This window comes from Pristis pectinata, chromosome 14, assembly GCF_009764475.1.
Source record: "Pristis pectinata isolate sPriPec2 chromosome 14, sPriPec2.1.pri, whole genome shotgun sequence".
NCBI lineage: Eukaryota > Metazoa > Chordata > Chondrichthyes > Rhinopristiformes > Pristidae > Pristis > Pristis pectinata.
This window is the reverse complement of record NC_067418.1, coordinates 27609556-27636707: the sequence shown is the minus strand read 5'-3', so window position 1 is coordinate 27636707 and position 27152 is coordinate 27609556. Positions and strand designations below refer to the sequence as shown.

General features: G+C 39.9%; 1 protein-coding gene across 1 annotated transcript in view; it reads right to left on the bottom strand.

Moving 5' to 3' along the window:
- tmem9b (TMEM9 domain family, member B) overlaps positions 1 to 24145 on the bottom strand; it is a 41693-nt gene extending 17548 nt beyond the window's left edge. Inside the window, exons 1-4 of the mRNA XM_052029508.1 lie at positions 23845 to 24145; positions 19596 to 19687; positions 12035 to 12143; positions 7049 to 7180 (exon numbers count right to left, since the gene is read on the bottom strand). Coding sequence (XP_051885468.1) covers positions 7049 to 7180; positions 12035 to 12143; positions 19596 to 19687; positions 23845 to 23925 — 414 coding nt within the window. The 5' untranslated portion in view covers positions 23926 to 24145. The remainder of the gene's footprint in view (positions 1 to 7048; positions 7181 to 12034; positions 12144 to 19595; positions 19688 to 23844) is intronic.
- Positions 24146 to 27152: the final 3007 nt, after the last annotated feature.

The window sequence follows — 27152 nt, the reverse complement described above, 5'->3', positions numbered from 1 at the left end:
TCATTAAGCCCCCCCCCCCCCCCCCCCCCCCAGATTCCACCACTCAAAAACTAACTGGGGGTAATTTACAGTGCCATTTAACTTACCGACACACACATCTTTGTCAAGTGAGAGGAAACCAAAGCACCTGGAGGAAATCCATGTGGTCAATGCAATACACCAGCTGAGGCCAAACCAATGTTCTATAATAGTTCATCATACTTTTTGCTTTTATACTCCTTGCAACTGTTGATAAAGCCCAGAATTGTACATGCCCTACTATGATTTTGCATCTGGGAATATTTCATTCTCATCCTGCCCCAGGTTTCTATACCTGCCACCAGGTCATGTTGCCACACTGCTATCTGTGTCTGTAGTTCACCAGTCTTGCATGCCACAATACATGCATCCACATACATGCATAGTAGGCCAAATTTAGCTGTTAGGTTATTTTATTTTCATTGACCAGTAAAATCCTTATACTAACCTAAGCTAGTGTGAACTGCCTTCCAATTTCTTTTTGCAACCTTTAGTTTCCTGACACTCTCCAGTTATCATTACCTGTCATTGCCCTGCACTTGTCTTTTGCCCTTTCTATGCCTTCCTAAATATCCCTTCACCCAAATCCCTATCTTCTATTTCCAGCATAGCTTTTCTTCCATATGATTCTATCTCAGGTTCTCAACCATTTGCTAAACTGGCATAAACTCTCTCCAACAGCAACAGCAAGCTATCAAAGAGGATATTGATCCCCATCCTGTTGAGGTGCAACCCAGCTGGCTTGTAAAAGGTCCCTTCTCAGAAGCAGATCCTACTTCTTCAGAAATCTAAAGTCATCCATCCTACAACTTTTCTCCAGCCATGTATTAATCTGCTTTAGCTTCCTATTTCTGTATTTATTAACATGTGTCATGCCTGTGGTAATCTGGTAATTATTACCTTTGAGGTACAGGAAGTCCCTGGATTATGAACAAGTTCTGTTTTTGAGTCTGTTTGTAAATCGAATTTGTATGTAACTTGGAACAGTTACGTACAGTTTACATCTAGCGTCATTTAGTCAAATGTTTGTCTTAGTATATACTATATATTTTACCTAAAGCATCATAAATATAATAATGCAGTAATAATAAATGGAACTACAGTACAGTATTTATAAATGAATGTGTGTGTGTGTGTGTATAAGAACATTAAAGAAACATTTCTTAAACTGTTTAGATAGAAAAGATAATGATTAAAAGGTTAACACTTACTCTCATTCCAATTGATGTCTTGCATACCAGAAGGAGCCTTAATTAACAATTAAAATGACTATTAATTGGATGATGGGCCTGGTGCTGGAGAGTCAGGGATTGATACTGCTACTGGAGAGTCAGGGCCTGATTCTGCTGCTGTAGAGTGAAGGTTAACTTCTGAAGTCAATTTCTTAAAGTAAACATCAAGGGTGGCTTGAACACAGCTTTTCTTTTTCTCATTATAAATGGCCCTGTAGCAGCTGAGGCCGTCGGTAACTATCCGGTAAACTTTGTTGAACCTCTCCGCGTTAGGATCTTGCTCTCTAACTTTGCCATCCCTGCTTCAACAAGACGAAAGGCTTCCGCTAACTCCTTCGTCAAAAACTTCTTGGGTTCTGGGGTTTTCTAGGTTCCAGCCTTCTTCCTCAAATGCTATCATCTGCTGCTCCAGCTCCATAAGGTCCTCATTGGTCAGTTCTTCAGCATGGGATTCAAGCAAGTGTAACACATCATCTTCACTGATGTCTAACTGCAGTTGATTATTACCAATATCAACCACAGCTTGCCTGGCTTCGGCAATGTCCTCAGCTGTAAACTCATTAAAACCATCTGCGAATTGGGGGCACAGTTTGTTCCAGACTCCCTTCATGTTGGTTTTCTTCACTTCCTCCCAAGAATCTGCAATGTTTTTAATGCCATCGTAGATATTGTAATTCCTCCAGAACTCCTTTAAGGTCATTGCATCATCTTGGGTAGCCCTGACTGCTTGTGAGAAGGTCTGGCGTAAATAGTAAGCCTTATAGGAGGCTATGATTCCCTGATCCATTGGCTGAAGTAGTGATGTGGTGTTGGGTGGTAAAAAGACGACCTTTACGTTGGGGTGAAGGTCATCTAAAGTGCTTAGATGTCCGGGAGCGTTGTCAAGCACAAGGAGAATTTTGAAAGGAATCTTCTTGGTCAAGCAATAACAGTCAGCAGCAGGAACAAAAAAAGTTCAGGAACCAATCTTCGAAGAGAGCTTTTGTTAACCAAACCTTTGTGTTTGCCTTCCAAATAACGGGAAGAGATGCCCTGATGATTCGGCTAAGTGCCCTCGAATTTAGGGAGCGATACACAAGCATAGGCTTAAGCTTGAAATCTCCGGATGCGTTACCACCAAGCAATAACATTAGCCTATCCTTGGATGCCTTATGCCCTGGAGCAGTTTTTTCCTCTTTTGAAATGCATGTCCTTTCGGGCATTTTTTTCCCCCAAAAAAAGCCAGTCTCATCTACATTAAATATTTGCTCAGGCACATAACCTCCCTCCTCAATTTTTTTCAACATTTCAGGAAACTCTCTCGTAGCACTTACGTCAGCACTCGCTGCTTCACCTTGCACTTTGATATCGTGTAAATTTACCCTCCCTTTGAAACGGTTGAACCAACCCTTACTCGCAACAAATTCTTCATCACAAGCACCTTCACTTGCTGCACGTGCAGCCTTTAAATCACTGAAAAGGCTTCGAGTCTTTTCTTGCACTAAGCTAAGGCTAACAGGAATATTACGCTGATTTTGATCCTCTAACCAAATTACCAATAGCCTTTCCATTTCGATAATTAAACCACTGCGTTGCTTAGTGATAATTGTCACTTTCATTGGGACAGAGCCTTTTACATAATCCATTACTCTCCCCTTGTCCTTTATAATGGTCCCGATCGTTGACCGACTGTGGCCTAACGCTTTCCAATGTTTGTTGGCGTTTCACCTCTCTGTGAACGCTTTATTATTTCCACTTTCATTTCAATCATGATCGTTTTCCTTTTCTTCGATGTATCACCATCACTCACACCTTTGAAGCCATGATTACGAGGGCTGACGAACCACTTAAAACGCGCAGTGTTTTGAGCGTCGCGCAAAGTAGTCCGCCCGTTCGTTAGTACGGACCATTGTGTGTAACTTGATTTTTTAAAATAATAGGCTTTACGGAGGTCGGTTTGTAAGTACGGGCGTTCATAAGTCAGGTGTTCGTAACCTGGGGACTTCCTGTAGTTTTTTTTAAATCCTATTCCTAGCTCCCTAAACTCTTACTGAAGGACTTCGTTCCTCTTTCTACCTACATCACTGGTAGTTACATGGACCATGACCTCTAACTGTTTACCTCACCCTTCAAGGTGAACTGTAACCATCCAGTGCCACCTTTCACCTGGCACCTGGGGGCAACCATCAAGCATAACACACACTGCTGGAGGAACACAGTGGGTCAGGCAGCATCCGTGGAGGGATATGGAAAGTTGAGGTTTTAGGTCAAGACCCTCCATCTGGACAGGGTCTCAGCCCAAAACGTCGACTGTCCATATTCCTCCACAGATGCTGCCTGACCCACTGAGTTCCTCTAGCAGTTTGTTTTTTTGCACCAGATCCAGCACTTGCAGTCTCGTGTAACCATCAAGCATCCTATTTTACACTCCCCATATTAGTCATGACGACAATCCCACAAACATCCGTTTGTTCCCTTAACTACTGAATCCCAATCTCTATTGCTCCGTCATTTTTGTTCCTCCTGTGCAGCTCAGCCAACCCTGGTGTCACGCTGCTGGCTCTGACTGCATTCCCCTATCACCCTCACCAGAATCCAAAAGCAAAAATGTTTGTGAGGGGGATGGAAGAGGGGACTCTTGCACTAACTACATGCTTCTTCTAGTCTGCCTGGTGGTCACCCATTCCCTCAATGTTTGCACACACAAACTGCAGTGTGACCACATCTAAATGTGCTATTCAGAACATTCTCAGCTGTGTGAATGTTCCACAGTAGAGAGAGAGAGAGCGCGAGAGCGAGAAGAAAAAAAAACTTGGAAACAGTTTAGGCAGAGCCCCAGGATTAAGATTTATTGAGTCCAAGAGCAAAAAGAAAACCCGAGCCCCCCACCCCAAATCGGCTGTAGTGGTTCTTTTCTGGGCCAGGCCACTAATTCAATTATATAATGGATGATCCCAGAAGCAGCAACGAAGACTCAAAAAATAAAATCAGAAGAAAATATAATATAGGATCTGCCAGTAAACCTATCATAAAATCTGACCAATTTTTGAAAGCACTGCAGCCCTCAGTGTGTTCAGATTCAGAGGAACACTCTAAAGTTAATATTCCAGGCCATTCATAGTAAATTAAAATAACACAGCCATTATGCAAGGCCATGTGTTTGCACCTTCCTCCTTGCTCTCAGGGGCAGACATTTTCCACCATTCAGTCAGGAAGCTGGAGACATTTCCTCCCTGGATCATCCTTGATAACTCTTGTAACTCACATAGAAGCTTCATCCAGGAAGCCCTCACATTTAAAGGTGTTCCTCTCCAACAAGAGAGAAACTTAGGATGGAGGCCAGGTCAGGAATGTTAATTCAGGAGTATCTTACAGACCATTTTGCCTGTACCAGCTCTTTAAAAGAACTCTCTAAAGTTACAGTTAGTGCCAGCAATAGACATGCCCAAAACGTATTGCCACCAGTGCTATACAGTGATGGGGCTGCTTCAGCAACAGATCTGGAGCCAGCAGTATAGCACCTGAATGTTAAATCGTGACATTTAACACTTCCACACACCTTTATTGCATCCAATATGATGTAGTTACAAAGGTAGTGGCAACCCTAGCCTCAGGTGCAAGGCCAGTTGCCAGGCAATGACTTGTGCAGTTCTGTTCTTTGTGATGGCCCCTGGGTTCAGCCCAATGAACGCATGCATTAATCTCACTTTTTGCCAGAAACTTCAGGAGTAGGAGTTTTACTGTCCTTCTGAAACACAAGGTTAGTGGGTAAGATGATCTTGATGTTGTGGGGTTCGCAGTATCACAATTTAAGGCACCAGTCAAAAACCATTTTCTAATTGAATGAGATTTGACTTCATCAGGAAATAAAGCATGATCCAATAACATCAATGGACAGCACTTGAATTCCAACCAGCTGAATTACATCCAGCTCCCCACAACTTCTCTTGAACCCATCACTGCTTGCCTGTCAGACTGGTTGCTTGATGCCAATTCTGGAATAAGCCACAATGTCCTTCAGTTAAACACAGGGCAAGACCAAAGGCATCTTCTTTAGCCCTTCCTATAAACATCATTAAGAGTTGCCATTGATTTCATCCCCTTTCCAGGATACCATCACAGGCTGCACTTGACTGCTCACAATCTGAGCACTCTAATCTTGTTGAATTTCCAACATGATATCCTCTCCAATACAACTGCTCATCTTCATCCATGCCTTTGTTAACTTCAGATTCCATTATTACCATGTTCTGTTAGCCAATGATCAGCTATCCTCAAGCTATGGTTCTTTAAGTCCATACAAGTACCACCACTGGTGTTACATTAAAATAAAGTCTATTAAGTGAAAGAATTTGCCTCAGATGAAACTAGACTCTACCCAGTTAGGCAATAAGGTATAATGTTTGATCTACCCCAAATTTTGACAGCATGAACCATTTAAGATGTTATTCACGCCATCGAGTCTGCACCAGTTCTTTAAAAGAGCAATTTAGTTAGTTCCACTCCTCATTTATCCCCATATATCCGCACTTATTCTTCTCTTTCAATATTTAATCCAATTCTCTTTTGAAATCTTCCATTTAATTTGTATATACCACGTTATCAGACAGTGGCATATTTATTAACAAGACAATGCAACAATAACTTGGATTTCTCCATGCTCTGCAACTTCTATGATAATGTAATTAAGTCAAAAATAAGATTCCAAAAAAATAAATTTATTGATGTAATTATTTATGTGGAAGAGGAAATATAATCAGTAGCCATGTATGCATATCTGCAAGTTGTAAAATAATCTGTTGGAGGTCTCTTTTAAACTGTTAAATTCAAAAACAAAGTATGATTTTTCAATTCATGGAGGAGAAAGCAGAGACATCAAACTCGAACTGTGCAGAGCACCTTTTTTTGAACCTGTTACTGGAAAGAAGAGGCCTCTGTATATTGCAGAACTTTGAATAGCACATTACGTGAGTTTCACCTAGTAATATGAAGACCTTGCAGTCGGTATGTTAGACTGAAATCAATTATTTCTTTAAAAAGCTGCATACTGGGGTGTGGGGGGGAGGGGCGGGGGGAAGGGGAAGGTTGGGGATAGGCTGTTGTTTGCACTGTAATGTAAGAAAGAGATTCAGCCTTGGCCAATCGAAAAGCATTTCTTGATGGTATGATAGCATTTTACATCATGCACCGTCTGTCATCAACTTTCGAATAGTACCAACACATTAATTAAATGACAAGGGCATACAATAACAGCTCCATGCTTTTCCCTCAACACTATTCTGGTTCCCTCAGAGCACTTCCCAAAATGTCCAGCTACAAACTTGAGCTGAAAAAAGCTGAGCATGCACCGACCACTTTAAAGTGCTTTTCTACAGGAAGAATTGCGCTGTTACACAGCTGCAATTTCTCTGGAGAAATGCTGAACATTCAAAATCTGAACATGGAATGGTCCAAATTCAGTAAATATCATGCAAGACTGAAGGGTCATTAGCAAAAGTTTTTTTTAGCCCTGAAATTTCATTTAAGTCATTAGTCCAGTAACATGGTGCTTACCAGACATTAGCCAATCAAATTCTGCTGCACAACTAATGTTAAAATTAAATTGCCTTTGTGCTAGACCTGATCAAGATTCATTCTTTTAATTACTTAACAATTACATGAATCAACACACTAAATTTCAAATTAGGTATTTCATGTGCCAGATATAAAATTGGTTCTCATCCAATAATAAATGTTGTCTTTACCGGAGGCTTTATTATCAGGCCTTTATTCATTACCACTGAATATTTGAGATTTTTTGCATTTGCACTTGAACTCACCCCAAAGTCGTCCTCATTCTGCAGTGGCCTTGAATGGAACAATCGTTTTTTCAGCAAGGGTTCCACCAGAGTCAGATAAATCATATAAAGCAGCAGCAAGCCCAGGATAGACAAATAAATAACAATCGTTACCTGCAGACAAGGTAGATTACATTATATAGTAGATCTTTCTACCATTAAACTGAGAATAACAGTTCTTGAATGTTGGGAAATAAACCTGACTTTACTAAAGTAAACTTGGAAGATTTAGAAGATGAAGCTGTGAGATGTGGACAGGATGATAATGAGTATTTAGAGAAAGACTAATGGCGGTGGGCCCTTCTCAGTGTAAGCTTCAAGAATATCAGTCCCAGTAACGTTCATACATCATAGAAACATAGAAAACCTACAGCACAATTCAGGCCCTTCGGCCCACAAAGCTGTGCCGAACATGTCCCTACCCTAGAAATTACTAGGCTTACCCATAGCCCTCTATTTTTCTCAGCTCCGTGTACCTATCCAAAAGTCTCTTAAACGACCCTATCATATCTGCCTCCACCACCGTTGCCGGTAGCCCATTCCACGCACTCACCACTCTGAGTAAAAAAACTTACCCCTGACATCTCTATACCTACTCCCTAACACTTTAAACCTATGTCCTCTTGTGGCCACCATTTCAGCCCTGGGGAAAAGCCTCTGACTATCTACCCGATCAATGCCTGTCATCATCTTTCATACCTCTATCAGGTCCCCCCTCATCCTCCGTCGCTCCAAGGAGAAAAGGCAGAGTTCCCTCAACCTGCTTTCATAAGGCATGCTCCGCATTCTAGGCAGCATCCTTGTAAACCTCCTCTGCACCCTTTCTATGGCTTCCACATTCTTCCTGTACTTAGGTGACCAGAACTGAGCACAGTACTCCAAGTGGGGTCTGACCAGGGTCCTATATAGCTGCAAAAATACCTCTCGGCTCCTAAATTCAATTCCACGATTGATGAAGGACAATATACCATATGCCTTCTTAGCCACAGAGTTCAACCTGTGCAGCTGCTTTGGAGCGTCCTATGGACTCGGACCCCAAGATCCCTCTGATCCTCCACACTACCAAGAGTCACTACCATTAATACTGTACTCTGCCATCATATTTGACCTACCAAAATGAACCACTTCACACTTATCTGGGTTGGACTGCATCTGCCACTTCTCAGCCCAACTTTGCATCCTATCTATGTCCTGCTGTAACCTCTGACAGCCCTCTATACTATCCACAACACATCCAACCTTTGTGTCATCCGCAAACTTACTAACCCATCCCTCCACTTCCTCATCCAGGTCATTTATGAAAAAAAGAATCACAAAGAGTAAGGGTCCCAGAACAGATCCCTGAAGTACACCACTGGTCCACCGACCTCCATGCAGAATACGACCCTTCAAGAGCCACTCTTTGCCTTCAGGTGAGCCAGCCAGTTCTGGATCCACATTGCAATGTCCCCTTGGATCCCATGACTCCTTACCTTCTCAATAAGCCTTGCATGGGGTGCCTTATCAAATGCCTTGCTGAAATCCATATACACTACATCTACTGCTCTCCCTTCATCGATGTACTTAGTCACATCCTCAAAAAAATTCAGTCAGGCTCGTACGCAGGATCTACCCTTGGACAAAGCCATGCTGACTATTCCTAATCATATTATACTATACCTCTCCAAATGTTCATAAATCCTGCCTCTCAGGATCTTCTCCATCAGCTTACCAACCACTGAGGTAAGACTTACTGGTCTATAAATTTCCTGGGCTATCTCTACTCCCTTTCTTGAATAAGGAACAACATCCGCAACCCTCCAATCTTCTGGAACCTCTCCCAACTCCATTGATGATGCAAAGATCATTGTCAGAGGCTCCACAATCTCCTCCCTTGCCTCCCACAGCAGACTGGGGGTACATGTCATCTGGTTCCGGCAACTTATCCAACTTGGATGCTTTCCAAAAGTTTCAGCATCTCCTCTTTCCTAATATCTACATTCTCAAGCTTTTCAGCCTGCTGCAAGTCCTCACTACAGTCACCCAGATCTTTTTCCATAATGAATACTTTACATCAGTATTCACTAAGTGGCCTCTGCTATTTCTTCTGGATCCATACACACTTTCCCACTGCTTGCACTTGATAGGCCCTATTCTTTCGCAGCTTATCCTCTTGCTCTTCACATACTTGTAGAATGCCTTGGGGGTTTTTCTTAATCCTGCCCACCAAGGCCTTCTCAAGTCCCCTTCCGGCTCTCCTAATTTCCTTTTTAAGCTCCTTCCTGTCAGGCCTTATACTCTTCCAGATCTCTAACATTACCTAGCTCTCTGTACCTTTTGTAAGCTTTTCTTCTCCTGTTGACTAGAATTCATTATAGCCTTTGTACATCACGGTTCCTGTATCCTCTGGTGACTCCCCCTGTCTCATTGGAACATGCTTATGCAGAACTCCACACAAATATCCCCTGGATATTTGCCACATTTCTTCCGTACTTTTCCCTGAGAACATCTGTTCCCAATTTAAGCTTCCAATTTCCTGCCTGAGAGCCTCATAATTCCCTTTACTCCAAGTAAACGCCTTTCTAGTCTGTCTGTTCCTATCTCTCTCCAATGCTATTGTAAAGGAGATAGAATTATGATTCCTATCTCCAAAATGCTCTCCTACTGAGAGATCTGACAGCTGACCAGGTTCATTTCCCAATACCAAATCAAGCACAGCCTCTCCTCTTGTAGGCTTATCTACATATTGTGTCAAGAATCCTTCCTGAACACAAACTCCACCCCATCTAAACCCCTCACTGTATGGAGATGCCAATCGATGTTTGGGAAATTAAAATCTCCCATCACAACAACTCTGTTATTCTCACACCTTTCTAGGATCTGCTTCCCTATCTGCTCCTTGATATCCCTGTTACTAATGGGCAGCCTATAAAATACGCCCAGTAAAGTTATTGACCCCTTCCTATTCCTAACCTCCACCCACAGAGACTCCGTAGACAGTCCCTCCATGACATCCACCTTTTCTGCAGCTGTGACACTATCTCTGATCAACAGTGCCACTCCCCCACCTCTTTTGCCTCCCTCCCTGTCCTTTATGAAACATCTAAAACCCAGCACTTGAAGTAACCATTCCAGTCCCTGAGCCATCCAAGTCTCTGTAATGGCCACCACATCGTATCTCCAAGTATTTATCCAAGCTCTAAGCTCATCCGCCTTGTTCACAATACTCCTTGCATTAAAATAGACACACCTGAAACCGGTCTGAGCACGTCCCTTCTCTGTCACTTGCCTATCCTCCCTCTCGTACCTACTACTAGCTTTCTCTATTTGAGAGCTAAATACCTCTTCCCCAGTCTCTCCAGTTCAGATCCCACCCCCCAACAATTCTAGTTTAAACTCCCCGCAGTAGCCTTAGCAAACCTCCCCACCAGGATCTTGGTCCCCCTGGGATTCAAGTGCAACCTGTCCTCTTTGTACAGGTCATACCTGCCCCAAAAGAGGCCCCAATGATCCAGAAATCTGAATCCCTGCCCCTTACTCTAATCCTTCAGCCACGCATTTAACCTCCACCTCATTCTATTCACTGTCACGTGGCACAGGAAGTAATCCTGAAATTACTATCTTTGAGGTCCTGCTTCTCAACTTCCTTCCTAACTCCCTATAGTCTTTTTTCAGGACCTCATCCCTTTTCCTACCTATGTCGTTGGTGCCAATATGTACCACGACCTCTGGCTGTTCTCCCTCCCTCTGCAGGATATCCTGGACGCGATCTGAAACATCCCGGACCCTGGCACCTGGGAGGCAAACTACCTTCCGAGTTTCTTTCCTACATCCACAGAATCGCCTGTCTGCCCCCCTAACTATAGAGTCCCCCATCACTAATGCCCTCCCCTCTCCTTCCCTACCCTTCTGAGCCACAAGGCAGGACTCTGTGCCAGAGACACTGCCGCTGTTGCTTCCCCGAGGTAGGCTGTCTCCCCCAACAGTACTCAAGCAGGAGTACTTATTGTCAAGGGGTACAACCACAGGGGTACTCTCTAGTAGCTGACTATTCCCCTTCCCCCTCCTGACTATCTATTGGAGATAAAGGGAACAAACTGTGTCCTACAGGAACAAGACGGTACCCACCACACAATCTCAATCCAGGAAACTCACCAGAAATTATTTTGCCCACAACCATACATTGGTACTTTACCCAAGGAGAAAACTAAATAACACTAAAGGACCGAGGTATTCATAAACCCAATAATGTGGGATTTTGGAGGCAATGAGATGAAAGAAATGCACCAAAAGACATCCATGTTGTGGCTAGGCCAAAGTGTCCACGATGAAAGTGGAATCCATGACCAGGCAATACCTGATATGGGATATGAAATGATCTGCCACCAGATAATGATCAGAAGTATTAATTATTTAAATCTGTAATTAAAGAAAGCAGACAGAGCAATTGGAGAGTGATATTAAGAGTGACAGAAAAATCATGGGGAATCCTTCAGATATACCAAATGGAAAAATATGGCACACGATAAATTATCAGGAGCAGTAATCCCAATTTAGAATGTGCAAATTTATTTTAAGAAGTGGCTTAATCCCAACCACCAGAAGGTCCTGGATCTTGGGATTTCGGTCCCATAGGGTGCATATCTCATAGTTACCAGTATATCTCAAGTTTTGCACCAACAAACACGTTCAAACAGTATTGAAAAATTTTTTTCAAGTAGACTTTGCATATTACGTTTAAAATCAACAAAACAGAATTTCTTGATCTTTAGTTACATCAAATTCTACTTCCATTTTGCCCATGTTACATAGCATGAAAAAGGAAACTTCAGAATAATTGACTATTATTAGACTATTATTTTAAGGATAACTGAGTGACAAATAAAGGATATTTCCACTTGATTATATTATATATTTGCTCTTCAAAAATGGATTAAGCAAAACATGGTCTTAGGAAGAAAGCTTTTATGGCTTAAATTTTAAAAATACCTTAATTGTAACAGAGCTTCTTTCTTCATATCTGCACTCACATCTTAAACAATAAGCTTCAACATCTTGTCCAGCAACTGGCATGGGAATAACAACGTGAAGACAGTCACTGAAAAAAAAAAGACAAAATTTTAATTCCATTCAAATGTACAAAAGGTGCTATGTGTTTTCTTACAACTCTTGTATTTCATCCATAGAGGTATTGCTGAAATAATGTTGGATCAGAACACTTTGAATTGTCAACATTGGAATCACTGAATTAGATTGCAATAGTTAATAGTAGAAAAAAAATGCTTTAGTGTATTTCAGCAGTTTCAGGCGACACCACACTTCACAGATTACATTTGCACTATAGTCAGAGATCAAAATGCTGCACGTATAAACCTTTCACCCAGAAAAGTAGTAATAGATTTAAAAGGACTGAATGGAATTTTAAAAATCAGAAATGTTGGTAAGCAAAGGATAAAGAAAGCAAATACTATGAAAATTGTAGCAGACACACAAAATGCTTAGGAGCTGAATAACCTTCTGGGCATATTTCTGGATATTCAGCACAACTACATCAGTCTTAATAGAAATTTCTAATTTGTTCAATTTTATGTAATGCTTTTAGAAAGAATTGCTTGCAAATATTGGAATTTTTCTTCTGAACCTTCTTGAATAAGTAAACTAAAAAAATGCTTCAAGTTGGAGAGTCAAAGCCTTATTTAGTATAACATGGTAATTTTTCTGTTCACGGATGAAAGCTTCTATTTTAGAACTCCTGTGTCAGTGTAGAGCTTCTAAATTGGCATCAGCAAGCAGTTGTGTGTGGAGGAGCCGAAATCAACATTCTTTCCATCAAGGTTGCCAACTCTGAAGGACCCAAGCCACAAAATGTCAGCACTGGCTAAGGACTTGTGTAATACTGGAGTTTTCCGCATCAAATGTAATTACAACGCCAAACTACAACACCAGAAGGCACCAGATGAACAGGCCATTAGGTACTGATACTTCTAAATACTCAGCTTGACATAACTGTTAACTTAAATCATAGCAAGCAGTAGCTGAAAAGGGAGATGAATTATAATAATTGGTCTGATTCCTCAAATTGCAACCTATAAACTTATACCATCGTCTATTAAATAGAAATTGGCAAGGATCAATGTACTTTTCTTTTACCCATGTCCAGCTTGTAAAAGAAATACCCCGTTGCTTGGAATAACAAAATAAGTTCAGTCATAACTCAAACTCTAATGTACACAAGGCAAAAGCAAAATCTGTCTACAAATTGTCTCAAATTTGCATCCAATTGAGAGTACCTTCAATGAAACCATAGTGGGAATAAAGAGTGTGTCATTCAACTCCTCAAGCCTGTTCCACCATTTGGTGAAGAAATAGTTTATCTGTACACAAACTTCATTTATCTGCTATAGATTCACACCAAATGCTACCCCAGCAAAACAAAGCTAGCCAAAAAAAGTCTGTCTATCGTTATTCAAAGTCATTAAAGTGGGTGGAATATAGAAATTGAAGCAGGAGTGCTTGGAACGATTAAGTGGTAACATTGGCACAAATGAAAATTTTCAGGGGCTGGTGAGCCTTAGCTGTTAGACATTAGAAATTTTGGTCTAACCCTAAGCCAATTTGCAACTGCTCTATTGTTGATAATGCTGTATGCAACAGCACCATCTGATGGCAATGGCTGTGTAAAGATAAAGCAGATGTTATATTTTCACTTGCGGATAAACCATAAGTACCCAAAAACTAAAGTACATAGTTCCTGTTTAACATGTTTGCGCCCATTTCTGGTTGAAGGCCCATCCATAAATAAAATTGGACTGGTCAATTGTGGGTACAATTCATTCTGGCATAGATGTTTTTTCTTTGGCATCATGTATATGTGATGGTATTATTAATACGTGCAAGGCTCTTCTCCACCTCACCAGCAGAAATCAGACCAATAATGTGCTGTGTAGAACCTTTGTTTTTAAACTTGTAGTCAAACTAGTAGAAGTAAACACTGCAGCAACTCCTCAAGCAGATATGAACAACTGAAGCGTCCCAACTGGGACATTGATATTTTGTTCTCTGCTGTTGTTCTATTGCTCTGCACACTGCAAACACCATTGCTAGGCCTCACACTACTCAATGAATACAATCATACCATAGGATCGTGCCTACAGAGATTGCAGCATCTCTCCGTTTGCAATGATGTGAGAGGTGGGAGAAGGGTGAAGTATGGCCACAGACATTCAAAGCACATGTCAACCTCTCTCTCCTTCCTGCTCCTCCCCCATTCTCTTCCTTCCAGTTTTCCCTCACCACAGTAGCAGCCTTGTGGTACTGTACTGCAGCTGCCATGAAAGGTACATTGCAGGTATTTCTCCTTTCTTTTGATTTTCATTATGCTAAGTCATTACGAAAGTTGAAAAAAGGAGAAATACCTACAAGTACAGAAGACCACAGTTTGTGGGTGTGGTTAAATTGAGTGTACAGGACATCAGGAGAAATATAAAAAGGTAGCACTGTAGTGCTACAGCTAGTGCAACTGTCTCACAAATCCGATGACCATCCTGATCCCTAGTACTGTGTGGAGATTGCACATTCCCCCTGCGATCACAAACCTTTCTGCATCTATCCCACATTCCAAAGACATGCTGGCTGTTAGTAAATACAAATGGAAATTGCTTTAAGTGTAGAAAGGTGATAGGAGAATCAGTGGGATATTAATGGGCATGCGAGTGAGAATAGGTTGCAGAAAAATAAGTGGAGAATGGGATTGCTCTGAATGCCAACATGGACTCAGTGGGACAAAATGGTCTCCTGCTATGGTATAATAAAATATGAATCACATCTTCCAACCTTCCAAATCTTTATGAAAGAGGATATTTGTTAAGACAATTATTATACTGCTTAAACTCGCGAGTGAACATGTCCCCAGATTCACTTTGTTCTATAAGTACAAGTTATTTTCATGTAAGGATACAAAAATAACAAAGACACTAAACTTCATTAGAGGATCAATTTACTTGTCTGCAACAAATAACTTTTCCTGCACAGTACCTCTTGTGCATTCTTGTTCTGAGCCTTAGAGCTTTCTTTATAGCTTCCCATTTCAAAAACCTGGCTGTCTCCCTTATGTTTTACCTTTTGCTGTTCACCAGCAAAAAAATAGAATCTGCAAGTTTACAATAGATCTTAAAGTCTGTTGTACAATTGCTGCAACACCAACTAATTGATTACTTATACTCTCTAAGCAATAACATCAATATTAGTTCATTAGCATTTACATTATAACATCATGGGGCCCTTATTTCAAACCCTTGTGAAATTGTGCTTAAAAACACAACTGTTTCTGCATGGTCTTTTCTACAGAAGTAGATAAGAAACCTTAAAACTCATGAAATTTACAGCAATGGTACTGTAACTGAACCTCAATGGAGACAGTACAATAGGAGTTTTATTCTCCATCTGATCTGAAGTGCCCAATTCCAACACTAAACTGCTTTACTGTTCAGTACTTTTTTTTAAAAAAATAAAAATTTTATGGACGTGCATGTTGCTAGCAAAGTTGGTGCTTATTGTCCATTACTAATTGCGTTTTGAAGCTGATGGTGGGTCTCCTTTTTGAACCCCTCCAATCATATGGTGAGAGGGGTCCCAAAATGCTTCATAATTGTAGCTTGTGCATCTAACTTATTTACTCAGCTACTTTCAAGGGCAATCTTGTACTGAAATACTGATGTGCAACAGAAACCACATACAGATCAGGCGTGGCAAGAATAGCAGATTTATCTCCTAAGAAGTAAATAAAGTGTTGATTTTCTTACCTCCAAGAGTCTGTGGGTTTTTCTTTACAATATTTTTGTTAATTCCACAAGGAAAATACAGAGTACATGAATCAAAAAGATAAAATACTGCTAAATACATTGTGTTAAATCATACTTGAAATCACAATACTCTATATAAGTAATCAAAAATAATAATTAATAACAAATAAATTGGAATAATTTTATTATTTAAAAAATCTAAACCCACTACCAAGACCGAAGCTGTTTAGTTAAGGACAAGAAAAACCCTTGACACAATATCATCAGCCAATATCTGTACTTTAACCACCAGATCAAAGGTTTTGAAAATAGTTCAAAACAAAAGGTTCCCAGTACTTGAAAGTCTAAGTTAGATTCAGAAATTGAACAACAGATCTTCTCTAAATTTAAGTGTGATATAACATCCCGTAACCATTGAGCATGAGTAGGCGGAGTAACTTCCTTCCATTTAAGCAACACAGCCCTCCTGGCTATAAGAGAAATAAAGGCCAAACTGTACAGATTAGAAGTCTCCAAAATTAAATCTTTTTCTCCAACAATCCCAAATAATGCAGTCAAAGGATTAGGTTTAAAATTTATTTTAAAAAGCACAGAAAAAGTTTTGAAACACCTCTATCCAGTATTATTTAAGACTCGGACATGTCCAAAACATGTGAATTAAAGAAGCCTCTCCGTTATTGCATTTATCACAATAAGGAGATATGTCCGAATAAAAACGGGATAGCTTGTCTTTGGACAAGTGAGCTCTATGGACCACTTTATGCACCAGTCACTCTCTCCTTCAGTTTAATGAAGTAGTGACCAATTTAAGAATTTCCTTCCAAATTTCCTCAGAAATTGAAATCTGCAAGTCTTGTTCCCAAGCATTTTTAATTTTATCTAAAGGAGCCTTACTCATTCCTAATAACCTGCCATAAATATTAGATATTGAGCCACCATAAAAAGGCTTCGAATTAAATGACATCTAGTAAGTTCTTATAAGGACTCGTAGGAAATGTATGTAATTGAAAATTGGAAAAAGTCTCTAATTTGTAAATATCAAAAAAATGAGCTTTTGGTAAATTGTATTTAGTTGACAATTGTTCAAAGAAAGATCGATCTCCTCCAACAAAAAGATCCTGAAAACAAGTAATACCCGATTTGTCCCACTCTTTAAAAACTACGTCAGTCATAGAAGGTTTAAAAAAAAATTAGAAAAAAAAGGGACTAGACAAAGAAAATCTTGATAAGCCAAAATATTTTCTACAGTGTAACCAAATCCTCAAAAGCATGTTTAACTACCAAATTATCAGTTAGTTTATTTAATGATAAAGGAAGTGAAGAGCCAAGCAAAGGAATAATAGAAAATTTTTTAACAGAATTAGCTTCCAAGAAATCGATACTGGACAAAGCCTCATGAATAATGTAATGTAACCAAAACATAAGATTTCATATATTGACTGCCCAGTAATAGGACCTAAAATTGGGTAAGGCTAAACCTCTATTCTTTTTAACTTTCTGAAGGTGAGCTTTATTTAATCTAGGATGTTTGTTTTTCGATATGTAAGAAGATATAATTGAATCAAGGGAATCAAAGAAGGATTTAGGAATAAAACCAGGTAAGCCCTGAAATAGGTATATAAATTTAGGTAGAATATTCATTTTAATAGAATTAATTTGGCCAATCAGCGATATAGAGAGGGGTGACCAATTTGATAAAACTCTTTTCACATAGTTCAGTAAGGTAAGGAAATTTTCTTTAAATAAGTGTTTATAGTTCTTAGTAATTGTTACGCCCCTGTAGGTAAAATGATTTCTTACAATTTTAAAAGGAAGGTTAATATCAAATGATATCAGATTATTCAAAGGGAAAAGTTCACTCTTATGTAAATTCAATTTATATCCTGAAAACTGGCTAAAACAGGAAAGTAGAAAAAGCATGGGAGGTAACGAGGTCTCAATATTAGAAACAAAAAGTAATAAATCAGCAGCATAGAGTGAAACTTTGTGGGTGATACCTCTTCCAAAGATACCAGCGGTATCTCTAGATTCTTGAAAAGTAATAGCCAAAGGTTCTAAAGCCAGATCAAAGAGCAAAGGGCTCAAAGGGAATCCCTGTCTGGTTCCACGTTGAAGTTTAAAAGGTTTGGAATTTTGAAAGTTAGTAAGAACACGAGCAGAGGGGGATAAATAAAGTAATTTAATCCATTGAATGAAATCGGGCCCAAAGTTAAATTTCTGTGAAGTTTTAAATAAGTAACTCCATTCAACCTGATCAAAGGCCTTCTCAGCATCCAGAGATATCACACGTTCTGCTATTTCCTTAGAGGGAGAATAGATAATATTCAGTAAATGACAAATATTAAAATGAGAATAACGATTTTTTAATAAAACCAGTCTGATCATTGGATATAATTGATGGTGGGTTTTTAAACAGCCACATGACCACATCATGATCGCTTTTACCAATACCACCTTTTTTGATAAGATTTTTTTTAAAACAAAGTGAAATTCTCAGACGATTATGATGGGATTCAAACTCAATATTCTTTGTATTATTAATCCATTGCTCCATAACTAGGTCAGGTAAAATAACTATTATGCCACCCTACCCTGCATTACTGTTAAAGCATGGTGTTAAATTTGCTTGTCTGCTCTTTACTGGCAAGAACTTATGCCAAACTAATAAGTATCATCCAATAGTGCAGGATTCCACACAGAATAACAAAACGGTCTTGCTATTCTGTCCTACAGCAACAAGAAAATCAATACCTTTTTTAAACAAAAGGTATATCCATCACCCAGATGTTCAGCAATCCTGATAGGTTACAGGTTTTCAAACTGGGATCCATAAAGCGATCCTGGAGATCCTTTCAACCATCAGATTTATCTGTATTAGGCAGCATCATGAATTCTGTATTCCGTACTTGTTTATCTATTAGCATATTGGCCAAGATTTACAACTATCAAGCACTTAACACACACATTTCCCCAAGGATGAACCTGCTTTTAGGAATGACTCCACACATCACCAGGACCTAATGTGACTGAATCTTGTCAATTGGTAAGGCCAAATCAAGCCTCACCAACGAAAAGGCTCAGAATACGTTCGATAAATGGTAAGCCACTCCCCACCACGATGCAGGCTGAATGATTGCCATTCAGAATCATTGAAAATGAATAGAAAGAATTTTTTTAAATATCATTTTAAATACTTTAAAATAATTATTTGAATGCAAATAACTTCAAGAGAAAATAAACTACAGATGCAACTTATCTTTTCATGTAGACATAATCTCTTCTCTCTGTAGCAACATAAATGCTGAATGATTCCAGCCAGTTTGTGTTCTACTGCTCAGCAATCAGAATCCAATAGACAAGATCAGCTAAGAAATCACTGGCCTGCAAGTCCAGGACTTCTACATTTTTATGGTGATCACAAAGTTGTTGGTGTTACCACGTGAAACTACCAACATTTATCAGCAGACTCCAAGGTACAATTATACTGTTCTCCTTTCAGCAGCAGACTGCTTCAGAAATTAGAAGAGCAGGTCTCTGCATGTGTATTGATACTGAAAGGATTTTGCCTCAAAGAAATAGTTGAAATTCTTTGACTTAAGTTTACTCTCAGCCATTTGCTTTGGGCAATCACATAGCAATAATTCCTCAGGGAAAGTATTAGAGAGTGCGAAGAAGGGTCGAAAATGACTTGTCATTTTTGTTTTAAAAAGGTAATAAAAGATTCACTTTTGAGGCAGAACTCTACTTACCAATCTTTCTGTGTTACATTTTTCTTATAAATATGGCCTGCATTATCTTTGTATGGTGGACAAATGCACTTGCACCTGATATCTTCAGAATTCTGCAATAGAACAGATGAATATTTAGCCCAGAATGGCAGTACAATTTTATGATTGTAGATTTAAAACTGTGATACAAGTTTAATACCACCTACTACTTATTGCATACCTACAATTTAGAAATAAATATATATTCTGAGACATTCTTTGTGAAGGCCATTACAAAAATATCTTCTCAAAAATAATTCCAAAGGCATAACACCCCTACAAAACTGTGAATCAACTCTATCGTCAGTTTGAACAGTAAAACAGAACTTTAGTATTTATAATCTTTTGAACTGGTGTATTTACCTACATATACTTACAATGTAGCGTCATTGAATTACAGCACAGGAAACCATTATTTGGTTAATGGCCCCTAAGCTAGGTCCTTTGAAAAGCTATCCAGCTACTCTTCCCCCATCTTCTGTAAGTACTCATCTTTCAAGGAGAGGACCAGCCAAGTTTGGGACTTGACGACATTTTATTCTCCATTGTTCATGAACAGGAAGTTGGAGATGGGGATAACAGTTTGCAAGAACAGCAAAGCTGAGAGGGATATTTCTGCAAAAATGAATTTGCCAGCTCAAGTTGTTTACCAACAAGGTGTGGACACTAGTTCTGGCCCTGGAAGCAACTCATCAGGTCAATTAGTGAAACAATATTGGCCAGTTCGGATGAATGCGGATATATCCCAGTCAGGGGAGGGGAGGAGAGAGGAAGCAGACCTTTCTGGCAATAAAGTTAGGTGATCATAAAATGACAAATGCAGGTGGTAGCCAGCAGCTCTACTGGCGTTCAGCTGTTCGTGGGCGATTGTGCTGAGTGACATTGACACTATCATTCTGTTCATGGGAGTCCATCAGAGCTGTTTCCCTAGCTTCAGATTGGAGACCCCCCAATCATCTCAAAGGGAATTCTCAGGGCAGGGATAAATAATGTACTATTTATTTCTTATGTTTAATATCTTTAAGTGTTATGTGCTGTCAATTTTAATTACTTTTATTTCTATACTTAAAGCAATTTTAGTAGATTTTAAATGTCTAAATATTAGGGACATTTAAAACCTGTTTTTTTTTGCAGTTTTCAACAGGAGATAAAGCACTTTTGAACCTTTATATTCCATGAAAGGCTGTGTGGGTGTTTGATAGATGCAGCCTCAGTAGCATACTGCTGCTCATTACTTGCCACCAAGGCCCTGCTGTAGCTAATTCAACAATTCTAGTCACGTAGGGTCAGCTTGATCGACCCTACTGCACTAGCTCAGGTAATTGAGGGCAGGCAAGTACTATAGGCAGCGAGTCCAGATTGACCAGAATTCAACCAAAATTTTTCAGCAGTCCAAATAAAGACTCTTGGTTTGGGTGTTACGCAACCAAAGTAAAACAAACAACATAGACAGCACATGAACCTATCATGATCCAGTTTAGTGAAGGGTGCCTGAAATAGGCATTAGGTCCTTTATTTCCATAGGCACTGAAAAAAGATTCATTTGTTCATACTGGACAAATACAGGCTACTGTAGCAAACACAAGGTTCAGCATAAATCTGGTATGGAAAGAACAAATATACTCAATGAGTATCATATTGGATCCTTCAGCATCCTTCCCCCCCACCCCACCTTATGAACAGGCACAATGCAATTAGATTTCCAGGCACGTTCTTGCAACTGCAAAACTAAATTATCATTCAATTCTGAGACATGATCTAGACAGCAAAGCTTTCAAAGATAGAGCATTTCACCACATCTCATCTATTTCCAGCACCTCTGCTCTTACCCCTTCTCCTCCGGGACAAGGCAAAAACAAAGTTCTCCAGGTCCTCACCTTTCATCCCACCAGCCTCTGCATTCAACAGATCATCCTTTGCAATTTTTGTCAGTCCAACAAGATTCCTTCACCAGACATATTTCTCTCGCCTCAGCATTTAGAAGGGATCCCTTCCTTTGCAACTCTCTGCTTCACTCTTCCATCTCCATCAACCACTCCCCATGGCATGACACTCTTCCATGCAACTGCAGAAAATGCAACACCTGCCCTTTTACCTTATTCCTTCCCACCGTCCAGAGACCCAAAATAATTTTTCCCAGGTGAAGCTGCGATTCATTTGCACCTCTTCCAATCTAGTGTACTGCATTTGGAATTTATAATGTGGTCTTCTCTACGATGGAGGAACCAAACACAGATTGGGTAATGGCTTTGCAGAGCACCCAAGTTCAGTCCACAGGAGTGATCCTGAGCTTTCGGTCGTCTGCCACTTTAATTCCCCATTCCACTCTGACCTTACTGTCTATGGCTCCCTGCACTGTTACAACACAATCTTCTATCTCAAGATGGCAGACTTTCCAGATTCAGTATCAAATTCTCCAATTTTACGTAAATCACTCTCTTTCTGTCTGCATCAGAACTGACCATATCCAATTGCGACTTTGAGTCATTTGGTCTCACCCTATCAAATATATTCCCTTTGTTCTATATGTCCCTACTCCACCTTCTTTGATACTGAAAACTAACAGGTTTTCTCTTTTTCCCAGTTCTGCCAAAGAATCTAGGACTTGAAAGGTGAACCATCTCTTTTCATGGACGCTGCTTGACCTGTCGAGTGTTTCCAGCATTTTCTGTTTTTACAGCAAGCTTTCCAAAACCTGTAAATCCAAAGCCTTCCCATAATTTTCCAAGGGTAGTGGAGACTAAAACAAGAGGGCGGGGGTTTATGGTGACAGGGTATAGATTTAAAGGGGACCTGAGGGGCAAGTTTTTTCACGAAGAGGGTGGTGAGTGCTTGTAACGAGCTGCGAGAGGAAATGGTAAAGGTGGGTACAATTACAACGTTTAAAATACATTTAGACAGGTACATGGATAAGGAAGGCTTTGAGGGATATGGGCCAAATGCAGGTAAATGGGACTAGCTCAAATGAGGAACCTTGTTGGCATGTACAAATTGGGCCAAAGGGCCTGTTTCCATGCTGAGTAACTATTCAACTCTATGACACTAATTTGCAGTAGTCTTTAGTATTAATGATGCTGGGAGACTTGATTAGGTTTTGATTAATTCTCAGAAATCATGAAACTACAAATGCTAGAAATCAGAAATAAAAACTGAAAATGCTAGAAACACTCAGATGAGGCAGAATCCATGGAAGAGAAACATGAACGGTTCTCACCTAAGGAGAGGCAAAATAATCAATGATAGATCAACCTATGCCTTAAATCAAAAAGGGCTGCATGAGCATTGAGATTATGAAATAAGGATATAACGGGGGGGGGGGGGGGGGGAAGGGAGGGGGAAAGAGGGGAAAATCACAAACACAACAAACTAAAAATTGAAAGAAAAAATGTACTAAAAGACTCATGCAATAAAAAGATTAAATAAAACACACATTGACTCCCCTCACATCCCGATCACTGTAGTATTTAATCAATCTTATGCTCGTATTACTGAAAAATATCCTTTCAAAGATTTTGTTTACAACAATCTACCAGAAAGACGGTGGAACAAACATCAAGGCCAGTCAAAATGTCCCATTCTTCAAACTTTTACAAGGTGTACATTCAGTCCCTGCTTGGCGTTTCCCGTAGTAGTTTGAACTTTCAAAGATCACGGGATGATTTATGTAACGACAGAAATCAGTGAAGCGCACAATCGCACCAATGAATCTCAAATTAAAAACAGAATCAGATGTTAAAAAAGAATCAATTTGGAGAGTTGTCAACATCGGCATTCATGGCCGGAAACAGCTCAGCGACATGACCTGTGAACCATTCAAAAATAAGGAAGTGGGTTAAGTATCTGATAAGAATGTGTCGCATTTAGAAAGCAGAACAAAACCAGTATTGTTGCTCGGAACGCAGACCTGCAAACCACACGGTACAATCTGTTCCCGTTAACACCTTCAGTTCACCTTCGGCTAATGAGCCGTTGAAAAGTTTTAATGAAGGGCATCGACCTATAAAGTTAACTGTTTTCCTCTTTCCAGATAATGTCAGACCAGCTCAATATCTCCGGCACTTCTGTTCTTATTTCAGATTCCCGAGTTTTGCAGGAGGTTTCTCTGTGCTCTCCATCCAGCAGCATCGGCTCAGGGAGGAGCCGAGCCGAGCCGCCGTCCAGGGAAAGCAGGGGAGCCCGGGGCCCAGAACCAGACCCAGGCCAGGGCCCGGCCCTTCTCCTCACTCCCTACCTCGTTCTCTTCGCTCCTCGTCAGCATGATCAGACACAGCAGCGGCAGCAGGAACAAACCGAGCCCGCAGCCTCTCGCCATTCCTCCGCCCCTCTTGTCTCCACCGTTGTCACGGCTCAGTCTCCAGGAGACGACGTTTCCCGGGTAACCTGAGGCTGACCCGCAGATCAATAGCTCCCGGCACCACGGGTTGGTCCGTCACTCGTCACGCCCTCCCCGGGAGCAGCATGAGCGATACCAGCATCTGCGTTCCGAGGCGGGTGACTGCAATCAGAAAATAATTATCGCCCCCCGCGTTAGCAATGGGCACGTTGTCCATTCATCTTTTATTTGTTCTGTTTTGTTATTTTCGTTTGGGGCAAAAATAAGCGAGGGCGCTGCTTATTTCATATTGCTGTTTGCGCCAGCTGTGTCACACGCTTTGAGGTCCGGAGTAAGTTGTTATTCCTAACGGTGGTTTGTTTGAAAATCAATCGCTTCTCTCAAATTAGGAACCAATCGGATTCACGTGAGATTTATTTATCGAAGTTATTAATCATAACCATGGTCTAATTTATTTAAACAGGTGTCTGATCATTAAAACTGTATCTTATTGAGCTGTTGCGATCTCTCGGATCTTGAGGTCGAGGATTATTGTTTCCACTCAATTTCTGTGGATCAGAGTAGGTGATAAAAGTAATGTTAGATTCACAGATTAGACCAGATATTGTTTTTAGGGATCCAGTTGCAGAGGGACGTACAGGGTCCCAGGTTTTGAAGCTTGGTTAATAGTATTGAGGGAATGATGTTGTTGAATGCTGAGCTATAATCTATAAACAGTAGCTTGGTGTATGCTTTGCTGTTGTCTAGGTGCTCCAAAGCAGAGTGGAGAGCCGGTGAAATAGCATCTACTGTAGACCTGTTATGGCGATAGGCGAACTGCAGTGGGTTCAGGTCCTTGCTCGGGCAAGGGTTAATTCTAGCCATAACGAACTTATCAAAGCACTTAATCACATGAATATGTGTTTGGTAGTGAAGTATAGAGTTAAGGTGAGATTTGGAAATTTAATTTCACCTACACAGGGACAGAAAGCTAATTTATGTTAGGTAGGAAATTTAAGGGTGTAGCTCTTGAAACCTTGCGTGGTCTTTTGTTTTAAAAGCAGAACAAAAGACGTAAGAACACTTGTAATTTTTCAAACAACTAATATATAGTAGTTGGATTCACTGAAGTTCATGTTATTTTGGGTATCAGATGAGTAGGATTTACAGTCCTTTCTTATACTCCAAAATGCAACATGAAATATTTTATAGCCTTTATTCCTTTCAATGACATATTTCAACTCTTAAGGTTCTTGCACCTTTTTTCAATTTTTGCAGTTCTCTGCTAGGCCACTGGATGGCATTTTGCAGCCATGGACTTGTTCTCCATTTGCAGTGATTCCTACAGTTGGCAAAGCGTTAATGTTTTTTGTTATACAGAAGGAACTCTTTTATTTCTGATTAAATAACCAGTACATTTTATTAAGTCCTCCTCCAATCAAACATTTTTTCTGCAATATTCACCTCTTCCTTCTGTTGTAAAGACATTGTGGAGACGTGTTTCTCTGAGCAAATCCCTGCACAATTTCGTCTTACTGGTAATTATAACAATAATGCAGGGACTTTCATACTTGTGCTGCCCAACAGGGAAATGAAAAGAAGTCAGAGTGAGGCCAATTCTCTTTTACTCGATAGCCACAGATGCTAAACGCAGCACTGCAGATTGTTAGCACAGCAGCTCATGTTATGGCCACCAAATCACTCTATCATTATAACTGAGGACCAACCCTTGATGATGACAATCAGAGAAGAGCAATCCTAGAACAGCACCAGGTGTACTTTAAAGTAATGTGCAAATGCCACGGAGCAAATAACAGCTGGAAATATGAATGTTAAACAGTGGAAGCAGCATACTGTGGACTGAGCTAAGCAACCATATGCTAAGTAACATTCATCTTGCACATATTCTAGGAAATTCCCATCTCCATCTAGGAAAGTCTAAACTTTTTGCCTTGATATTGCATAGTTTTACCATTTCAAACTTTCCCCACCACCATTATCCTAGAAGGTGATGTTGATCAAAAACTTAATTGGACCCAGCCATATTAATAATAGCTCAGAGGCTGCATGTTCTGTGACAAGTAGCTCACCTCTTGCTAGCCCAAACTGATCTACCATCTATAAGGCACAAATTGGGAATGTAGTAGTCTGCACTTGCCTGATTGAGTCAACAGTAAAGAAGCTTAATGTCATCCAGGATAAAATAGTTCACTTGAGCGGCACCATCCCACTATGCCTGCTGTGCATATTATTCTCAAGATCCATTGTAGCAACTCATCATAGCTTCTTTGACAGTCTCTCTAAAATGCATAATCTTTACCATAGATAGGCTAACAGGCACTTTGAAACACCACCATCTCCAAGTTCACTTCCAAGTCAAGTACCATCCTGACATATTATTGCCATTCCTTCTCTGCTTGGTCAAAATTTTATAACTTTCTAACTAATATCCCAGAATTAGTTGAGTGAGTGATGTTACAAAGCATTTGTGCAGGCTGTAACTAATGTCATTTTGTGTTTAAGTTATATCCAGTGTGGACTGGAGTTGCTCCACTTAAAATACAAGGCAAGAAGCATGTATAAGTGAGAAATATTCTGAGTCATAAGTGCAAGCTTTTCTCATTAGTAATATAAAGCTGAGAAGAACAGATGTAGCATCATATCTGAGAATTGTTCACATTGCACTGAATACAAATTAGAAGCCACCCTAGAATAGGATTATTACTTTGATTCATAGAAATGGCAGCTCAGGGAGGAATACATTTGTTTTATCATGCCTTTGCTAATGTAAACTGCTCTTTTCCCCAAGTTTTTTCATACTTTTCCTTTTGTATTTAATTCTGGCATATAATTGTAGTGATTGCAAATTCTCAAGAAAAAAATTAGCAAAATAATTAAACACCTCAAACTAACACAAATAATTTATATACTAATATGTTAATATTTTACTATATTTTCTGATAGCTTACAGAACATAAAACATGAAAAGCAAATATGGATTCTGGAAAAGTCTTTGGCAGATCCTCATTTTTATGCAGCGTTTTCATTTATCAACAGCACTTGCAATAATCCCAGTTTGTTTTTCTGTAACTATCTTAAAAGTAGTTTACATGCAATAATTTGTAGAAATAAAGTCTACACAATATATCCTACTCCATGTAAGCTTAAAATGCCAGCGTCATGATTAGAAAAAAAATACTGATCTGAGAAGATTTCTGTATAATCTA